This window comes from Galeopterus variegatus, unplaced genomic scaffold, assembly GCF_000696425.1.
Source record: "Galeopterus variegatus unplaced genomic scaffold, G_variegatus-3.0.2 Scaffold3571, whole genome shotgun sequence".
Lineage (NCBI taxonomy): Eukaryota > Metazoa > Chordata > Mammalia > Dermoptera > Cynocephalidae > Galeopterus > Galeopterus variegatus.
Window position 1 is genome coordinate 29,564 of NW_007729682.1, and position 9,574 is coordinate 39,137.

At 57.9% G+C, this 9,574-nt stretch overlaps 1 protein-coding gene across 1 annotated transcript in view; it reads right to left on the reverse strand.

Annotated features, from left to right (window-relative positions):
- Window positions 1-9,574, reverse strand: part of GALNT2 (polypeptide N-acetylgalactosaminyltransferase 2) — an 82,898-nt gene that overhangs the window by 7,105 nt on the left and 66,219 nt on the right. Inside the window, exons 11-13 of the mRNA XM_008585438.1 lie at window positions 8,686-8,778; window positions 8,387-8,470; window positions 6,430-6,556 (exon numbers count right to left, since the gene is read on the reverse strand). Coding sequence (XP_008583660.1) covers window positions 6,430-6,556; window positions 8,387-8,470; window positions 8,686-8,778 — 304 coding nt within the window. The remainder of the gene's footprint in view (window positions 1-6,429; window positions 6,557-8,386; window positions 8,471-8,685; window positions 8,779-9,574) is intronic.

The window sequence follows — 9,574 nt, forward strand, 5'->3', positions numbered from 1 at the left end:
ACCGGTAAGGGGATCTTCACCCTTGACCTTGACTTGGTGTTGTCAGCACCACGCTCTCCCATGTCAGCACCGCACTCTCCCGACTGAGCCACGGGCCGGCCCTTGCCTATCATTTTTAAATATACAAACCACACACGCACACATTAATGGCTATGCCTTGGGTTGAGTGTCTCCCTAAACTCAGTCCCCCCATGACAGTATAAAGAGGGCAGGAAATCCTATTATGGTAATTGAAAGGTGGGGCCTTGAAGAGGTGCTTAGACTGTGGCACTGACCATGTGGAGGGAATGGATTAATAACGGTGGTCCGGGCATAGTTCTGGGGGCTTTAAAAGGAGAGCACGTGAGGGGTGAGTCTCTTTCTGCTCTGCCATTTTCTGCCACGTGAGACCCCTGCATTGCCACCACCAAAGAAGACCCTCAGCAGATGTGTTCCCTGGACTGTGGACTTGCCAGCCTCTGAACTGTGAGCAATAAATTTCATTTTCTTACAAATCACCCCGTTCCGTGTACTTTACTATAAGCAACAGATATGGACTCATACAGGCTGAGACAGGGCTTAGTATTGGGAATACTAAACGAGACCATCTGAAAGGGCAGGAAGCCCGAGATCAGAGAAGGGTGGACGTGGTCACAGGCGGCAGAGGGGCTGGAGCCTGCTCTGGGCAGGGCCACAGCGGGGCAGGCAGGTGAGGCTTCCAACCATCACCCTGGGACTGGACCCTCGAAGGGAAAAGCACCCACCTAAACCCTTCAGGACCCAGAGCAGCGAGGCCTCTTCCCACTCAGAATCCCACAGGGACACGGATCACCCCCAGCCCCCTCTGCTCTAGGCTGGGCAGCTGCTGTGGCCCCTCACTTCCCACCTGCCCGGCGACCACCTGCCGCACACAGCTGCGCGACTCAGGTACGCTCACAGTGCCCAGCTCGCTGTCTAGTACCTAAATCACACTGGAACAAGTGGTCTGCGATTAGAAACACATTAAAACCTGAAGCCTCCCGTGTCAGGCCCTACCCCACCACGGGTGGGGTGCACTGTCTCCGGCTCCTGCAGGAGCCTGTGGGGGAGACGTCTGGGAATCAGGGAAGCCACCTTCCCCGTCTGCAGGCTTCTTCACCCCCCAGCAGGTAGTGACGCAAGTGTCACCTCCGTGGGCTTCAATCTTCTCCCCTTCTAACGAGTGTTTCTCACGTTCTACTACCAAAAATCAGTTCTAGGTCACATCAAATTTGGGAAACACTGGATGTGTGCCATGTTTCTCTCTTGAAAATGTAGCTATTAAAGGCACTGAAAAGTCCTGGGGAGAAAAACCTGCTTGGCCTGTGGACTGCACGGACGCACGCGGGAGAGGGGAACCCGGACATTCCAGGACGCTGTCATCGTGCACGGCTGAACTACAGAGGGCTCTTCCAGGTCACTCATGCTTTGGACGGTGTCACATAATAAAGAGATATGTACCTGGTCTCTGCCCCCGGGTTCCTGGTAGAACGACACGCCTCAACACTGTAATTTCCTGAGCTACAGGAGCGCTACGTTAGGAGATTTTTTGTTCCAGGGTTTGGATTTTGACTCTGATTCCTGGCACAAAGCTCCCAACCCCTTGGAATTTCCCAGGTGATAAGAATGTCTTCTGTCCTAAGGAGGCCTGTCTGGGTGGCTCCTGGGTGGGGCTGGCCGCCAGAAAGACCAGGCCATGATGAGAAGCCTGGGACGCACAGTTCCACCCTCCGTCCTCCAGGAAGGCAGCAGGGCTGGAGATTGGGCTTGTGACTGATCGTGCCTATGTGATGAAACCTCCATAAAAACCCCTGAACTAGGGGTTTGGAGAGCCCTGGGTTGGGGAACACGTGGAGGTGCAGGGAGTGTGGGAGCTCCGTGTCCCCACCCCACTCCCAGGCCCCACCCTGTGCCATGTCTTCCTGAGTTGTACCCTTTCACTAGCAAATGACTGAACCCTGACTCACAGCCTGCTGGTCAGAAGCACAGGTGACAACCGGGACTTGGGACTGCTGTCTGCCGTGAGGGCATCTTGCATGACTGAGCCCTTCACCTGCGGGGTCTGTGCTAACTCCGGGTGGTTAGTGTCGGCACTGAACTGACTCGTAGGACCCCAGCTGTGTCTGCAAAGTATGAGAACGGCTTGGTCTGGGGAAAACCCCGCACGTCCGGCGTCGGAAGTGAAGGTTTGTGTGAGTCTAGAGCAGGAAACGCACTTTGGTTTTCCCGTTCATTTGGTCGCAGAAACGCTGGAGTGTTGAGCAGATGGGAAGGCGTGTGTGCTTTCCTGGGTGCAGACAGCCTTCCGGACAAAGAGGTCCAGGAAGAAGCGTCCCTGCTCCCGTCACTCTGGACAGGTGCCGGTCACACCCCTGCACGTGTGTGTGAAGCCATGGCACAGCGACACCCTCGCGGGTGGCAGGAGCACTGTGCACGTGGAGGAGACTGTCCTTGGCGCTGGGGTGGGGGGAGGTTTGCTGACAGCAGAGATGACATCTGAGCTCCTCCGCGACCTTCTTGCCATCTTGTGCTTTGTCACTGTAAGGCACACTTTACACCGAATTCCACAGAAACAGACCCCCCTGCGCAAACGACAGCTGCCTGCCCCTCTGTTCCTCTGTCGCATTTCAATGATCTGAATTTGTAAAATACGGTTCATAAGTATTTAAGAAGTGCTTTCCTGAGCTGCCACTCTTAAAAGCGCACTCATTAGTGTGTCTGCTGAGGCTCCGCCAGAAACCAGATAACAAACCTCACTCTTCCCGAGCACCGTGCCCTTTGCAGGCAGGAAATACTAATTACTCTCCCGTTTCTCATCCATACGGCACATGACCCCAAAATGGGTCCCTTTCCCTCAGTTCACAAAGGGCTCACTCGGGTGGGCTCAGGAGCCAGAAAGTCCACACAGCAGCAAGCGGGTCTCTGCCTGCTGTCACCTCCAGAACCACAGTAACAAACAGCCGGCAGCCACACGTGGCCAATCACATTACATTCATTAAAATTAAATAAAGTTAGAAATTTAATGTCACTCCCCTGGCCACAGGCGGGGGCCACGCTGGACAGCACAATCTAGTGCGTCTGTCACAGCACATGGACCTACTGGGCAGCACTTGTTGGAAAGACGCTTGCTGGCCTCTAGTGGGTCCATGGAGGGAGTTGTCCCCAGGTGAGTGGTAGGGTCACCATGTCACACCCGCTGCAGAACCCCTGCTGCCCATTCAGAATCACTTGGGGGCTCTTCAAGACTAGGTGCCCTCCGACCCCAGACAAATTAAATCAGGCTCTCTGGGCAGAGGACCCGGTTGGCATTTTGCAGAAGCTCTCGGGGTGGTTCTGCACACGGGCACTGGAGGAGGGTAGGGTACGACCACCCTGGAGGGGGCAGCACACTTGCAGGAAGGAGGGAAAGCCCCGTGACAACAGCAGCAAGGTCCCTGCAGGACCTCGGCCAGCCCCGTGCTGACTGCTGGAGTCTGCGTGGAGACTGGGAGTGAGGCTTTGTTGGCAGACCGAGGCCTGGGCTCTGGCTGCCACCCATCACTGTCCCCTCTCCTGGGAGCAACCAGCCTTGGGAGGCCTCCCATGCTGTCCCCATCTGCTTCCTCCCCAAAAGGGCATCCTGAGAGCGGCTCGTCACCAGTGAGCTCCGTGCCCATAATTTCCTGTCCAAACCACGACATCCTGTGACTGAAATGGGGAGCGAGTAAAAAGTAAAGTCACGGGGGGCACGAGGTGCAAGCTGGCAACATGCTGGCAGCCCAGGACACATGGTCCCACACCTCCAGGCCTGCAGAGAAGAACGCCCAAGACCACCATGGGCACCCCTGGGAGGCCAGGGCCGGAGGCACAAAGGCCTTGCTCCTGGAGAGGTGGGGTCGTCACAGCTGCACGGCACAAGCCAAGCCTCCGTCTCCTGCTGAGCCACCACCGCAGGGCCCAATGCCGTGTTTCTAGCCGTGGGATAAAAGCCGCACACACCCACTCCCTGAGGACCTACTCCCCATGCTGAGGGGGCCAAGCCTGTCGTAGGGCCCAGGGAAGACGCTCCGACCAGGAGGTCCTCCAGTAGGAGCCTGGAAGCGCTTCTTCCCAAATGCTCTGTGGATGAAGACGCATCCCTCCCAGTGGAGCTGCGCAGACAGGCAGGCTTGACCCCGCCGACGTCCACAGGATCGCAGAGCCCGTCAGCGTGGCCAGGGAACCCCCACAGCCACACGCGCAGGACAGGCCAGCGGGGGAGAGCGGCAAGCCCGAGAACGCAGACGGGGCAGGGTCTGGGGGCACCCTGTCCATCCTCTTGTACCCACAGACCAAAGGCGAGCTCTGCCCACCCCAGCAAACCACCCCAGAGTCTGCACTTGGCGAGATCTGAATGCAGGCCGTGCTGCCGAACCCCAAAGCCCCCTCTCTCTCCTGGGTTCTGTGCAGCTTCCAGAGAACTCGGTCCATCGCGTCCCCTTCCTCACGAGGCTTCGCTTTTCTGAGGGCATTTCAGTACTTTTGCAATGGCTTCGCATGGAAACAGACAACAATTCTCTCCCTGTGCTTTCCCTGCGTCAGCCTGAAGCCCAAACCGAGGAAAGAAACACAGTTGTGGTCAGTGCAGGAGCAGAGCAGGTCCCACACCCCTCCTGTCCCGCCGCCAGCAGCACAAGAACGGTACCACCGCTGCCACATGGCCACCAGGAACGAGACCCTGATGATGTCGCTGGGCCCCCTAGCCCCAGCCGTCAGTGAAACCACATTCAACATCAGGGCCTTGGACAGAGGAGCGAACAAGAACACAAACGCATGTGGTGGGACCGCACTTTCTCTTCCGCCTCCGCCCACCCCACAGTCACAGACGCCCCTTGACTTGTGATGGGGTTACACCCCTAGAAACCCATTGCAAGTTGAAAATAGCACAGGTTGAAATGCACTTAATACACACAACCCACCCAACATCACAAGACGGTTTCTACTGAATGTGTGTCTCTTTCACACTGTTGTGAGGTTGGGCCATTGTGAGTCAGGCCACTGTGAGGTTGGGACAGCATTTGTTGGGCCATCGTGAAGTCAAGATATTGTGAGTCAGCTCATCGTGAAGTTGGGCCACTGTGAGTTGGGCCATCGTGAGTCAGGCCATAGTGAAGTCTAGCCACTGTGAGTCGAGCCATCGTGAGCCGGGCACATCATGAGTTGGGGACCGCCTGCACCAGCTGGCTCTTGGCCCCACTTCTCTCACTTCCTTGCTCTTCCCTCCCCTATCCTGCTCCTTCCTTCCTCTTCATGGGTTCCTCCACCGGGACCCCATGCCATAGGATTAAATACTAAATACTTAAAACCCGAAAATCAAGCGATGCCCAGAGGCTGGCCCTTGCGCTCCCCACGGCCTGTAGCCTGCTCCCTGCGGAGCATCCTCAAGACCTAGAGGCTAAGAGCAGAGGCCAGACCCTGGAGGCCTGGGAATGGCACGCGTGCTGGGGCGGGGCAGGGCCAGGCCCGACACCTGCCCCACGCCGATGGGGACGGGCCCAGTCCAGCCCAAGACAGGAGGTTCTCTCTCTTCCCTTGCCTAATCCAGGGTGTCTGGGCCATTCCACACCAGCACTAACTAAAACCACATTACCAAGTGCCCAGAAAGGGGCCAAGGTATTTGGGGACTGTGCTGTGCCCGGACAGTCGCTTGGGAGAACTTGGAGCAGTGAACGTCACATGCAAGCAGGAGCCCTCTGGCAAAAATGGTTCTCGTTAAGAAGGTTCTGGGTCAACCATGGTTTTTTGAACGGCAGGCCCTCTTGGTGCCAGTCAAGTCTTCAAGAAGGGGACGAGGGCACACAGCTCTGCCCAACTTCCTTGTGCAGGACGCTCGTGTTTTACCCAAACACCTGTTATCATCTCGTGGGAAAACCACCTGGGAACACACAGGTCACGGCCGGGCCCCCCAGGCCTCCCCGGACCTCTCTCCTTTCCAGTGACAGGAGAAGGGGGCGGTTTACGCCTCCAGGAAACGATGTGTGCGCGTCTCACACTGAAGCGACTGCTAACATCCTATACCCGAGCCATCGGTACCTAACAGGCGGTGATGACGCTGCTCTAGCAGCAGCAGCCACAGTGCCCGCGGCTGAGCACCCGTTACGTGGGGCACAAGGCAGGTGTGGAGGCCACACTCGAGGCCAGTCACAGACGCAGAACAGGCGCGTCGGGGTGAAGACAGGGTGGGGAGGACAGAGCTGGCAGGAAGGAGGAAGCAGGAGACGGCCCGTGCCACCGTCCCGCAGCCATGCCTGGACAAGGAGGCCTGGACGAGGGGCTGAGGTCAACGTCAACCAGCTCACCCCTTGCCACTGCCGCAGAGACTGGCCCGAGAGGCTGTGACCAGCAGGAGCCAGGTGCTGCCCGCCCAGGAGGAAGGTGGCAGCCTGGACAGGGGTGGAGTCCACCCATACGTACCTGGTTCCCCCCAGCATTGTGACATTCATAAACTCCAACCACACCATCGGCAAAGTGGCCCAGCGTGTCGAGGCAGTTGGTTCCCTGCTGCAAGGCCCCAAACGCGATGTCCTGATGGTCTGGCACCCTGAAAAGCAACGCGAGAATCCTGCTTAATTCCACATGACCGCCAGCTCCTGTCCAGCAACCCTGTGCCCGGTGACCTCCTCCCAGGCAGCAGGAACAAGGGGGAGGCCAGCGCCAGGCAGGGGACGTCCCCCACCACAGGCAGGGGTGTCCGTGACCCAGCGCTTCTCTGAGCCTCTGGAGGATTCTTTCTACTCTGAATCGGGAAGTTTTTCCAGAAAGCTCCCGGCCCTCCCCAGTGTCTGCTGGAAGTCAGTGAGAAACTAATCAACGTGGTCTGATCCTGCTGCCTTGGACTTCTCAAGAGACTTGGGATCTGACCTTACCGACTGCAGGGGAGACCATGAGGGGGTCTGTCAGCAGCCAAAACAGAGAACGGAGACCAGCAGGGAAGAGCAGCGTGCTCGAGACTCAGTCTCCCTCCGCAGGTGCCAGCTGCGTGCAGACACGAGCTCTAAACCCCAGTGCACTCTCCTGTCTACACCCGCTAAGCAGGTCTGCTGCAAATGTCACCTAAGACACTTCACAGACAGCATTTCAGCCCCAAGTAGCAATGGTCACAGACACAGTAAAACCTGAAGCTGGTGTCCCCTCGCCCTGCAGGGATGGGGACGCCCATTCACAGCAGTGGTTCTGAATGCCTCAGTTGGGGTCTTACGTGGGTGCAAGGCCTGGGGTTGCCCCAAATCACGGGTGACTTCAGTGAGAAACTACATTTAATGTCACTCTACCCAGCTTCGTCACCCACCCAGCCACAGCCAGCTGGGACAGCCGAGGCAGAGCCGGTGCCATCGTGCGGTGACATCCACTGCTGGGAAGCCCCTCCACTGCCAGGGGGAGACCAGGACCAGGCTTCCCCCTGGAGACCATCCTTGCTCTCAGTACCCTGCAAATGCCACCCCCAGAGGGGAACCGAGGCAGGAGAACCCTGCTCCCTCCTGCTCCTCCTGGGGCACAGCCACCCGGCATCTCACACATTACTGTGAAAGCAGAGGACACAGTTCCGAAAGCCACCGAGCGAGCACTGTGAGCCAGGGTGACGGTGGCAGCCCATATGCACAGTGGCCGTGTGGGAGACGCAGGCACCTGGAACCTGCTCCAGGACTATTAGGTTACGATGTGCCTCACGAGGAGAGGAAGTTCGGCCACGTCCCAAACCTGGCGGGCCTGCGCATTTCCTGCAGGACGTGGAGCCCACGGGAGCTTAAAACGAGCAGTCGGTGAAGAGATGAGGCCAGGAGGGTGCTTCTGTGTCACTGGCAACATGGTCAGACCAGCCCAGATGAGCAGCCCCATGTCAGGTCCCTGTTCCCTGAGCCTCGCTGAGGCCGCTTCCTGCCAGCCCACTGGAGGGACAGCAGTGCCCCATGGACTGCAGCAAGGCAGGGAGGGACGGGCTGACGCTCATGGGCAAGGGCAGAGGAGGGACACAGGAGACAGCCTGTCAGAGAGGCCACAGAGGCTGGGAGGGCATCGAGGGCACCTGACGAGCCTGCTGGACAACAGTCCCCTGGGTCACCTTCCTGTCATCCCACCAATGGGGAACAAGCTAAAACAAGGTGATGCCCGGGGATGGCCTCCAGGTCCAGGAAGAACAGGGGGATGGCTCTACAGAGGAAGGGGCGGGAGGCCACAGGGACACTTGGGGACAGCCATGGGGCTAGGACACTGCTCTTACCGCCTGCAGCTCAACCTCTGAAGGCCTCTGCCATGTCTCTGACTTTTTTTTTTTGACAGCTGGCTGGTACACAGGGAATCCGAACACTTGGCCTTCACTTTGACCTTTGCTTCTAAGCCCTCACGAGGCGAAACGTGGGGTCCTGGGACTCACCTTAGTTCTGGATAGACATTTTCAAGGTACCACTTGAAAGGCTTGCAGCCGAGTTTCTTCCTAAGCTCCAGTCTGCTCTGAATGCTGCAGGACAGGGAAACGGGACCACCTTACATACCGTAAGAATGACAGGCTCTCTCTACAGCGAACCTGAAAATCTGCGGTGAGCACAGCCCAGCCCCCGCCCACCTCGGGGTCCGCACAGCCTCCACCCGGGAGCTGTTCTCAACTCTGGCCGCAGCCCCCAGCCTCCGCACCCAAGGACCCCCAAGTGAGCAGAAGGCAGACGCGACACTCACTTTCCATAAGGAACGTTCCTGGCAGAAGGCACTGCTGCATAATAGAAGTTCTTGTATTGATCCATCCAGACCTCTGCAGCCCGGCGGGTGTTGCTGGAAACAAAGTAAATCTTCTGAGGAGTGATCCACTTTCTATCTGTCAGCATCCCTCCATCACCCCGTCTACTGGGAGTGCCACAAGAGGGTCCCCAGGTGCACAGCAGCTCCACTGGGATGCGCAGCTCCGGGCAGAGCAGGCTGCTCCATGGAGCACCCCAGCTGCCCACGCTGCTGCACTGGTGGGCAGCCGGCGCTCAGCAGGGTGGACCAAACAAACGCAGCCGCTTTCCTGTCTTTCACGGCACAGACATTATCGAAGAGCAGAAGCCAAAGCCAGAATTATGGCACAGGCAGGAATTTTAAAGAAGGGACTGGAGCTGTACGGTAAAGGGGGACAGAAGAGAGCTACTCTTTAGCAACTCGGATGACGTGTCCACAGAGGGCCGGGGCCAGAGACCCCGGCAAGGGAGCCTCAGTCTCTGCAGCCTCTCATGTCGTGAAGACAGCTCTGGGGAAAGGTAGGACTAGAGAAGAGACACTGCTGGAATCACTCTCTTTTCTGCCAACCAGAGCTGAGAGTGTCCTGTGTGGACCAGGAAGAGTGACAGGAAGGGGCAGCAGCTTCGTGCCCCGTGCTGGCCTCCTCTGCACCCTGCTCGAGCACAGACAGAGCAGGCCTTTCGAGAAGGAGGGAAACCAGTGCTTAAGCCTCAGTCATGGAGAGACCCACGCTTCGTGCAAACAGGCCCTGGGACAAGCTGCTTTTGGGTGTGATGTGTGCTGACGGGACCGCACACGCAGTCACATCTGCGGACGATTCTTTCAAAGGACCCATGGAGCAGTTAACACA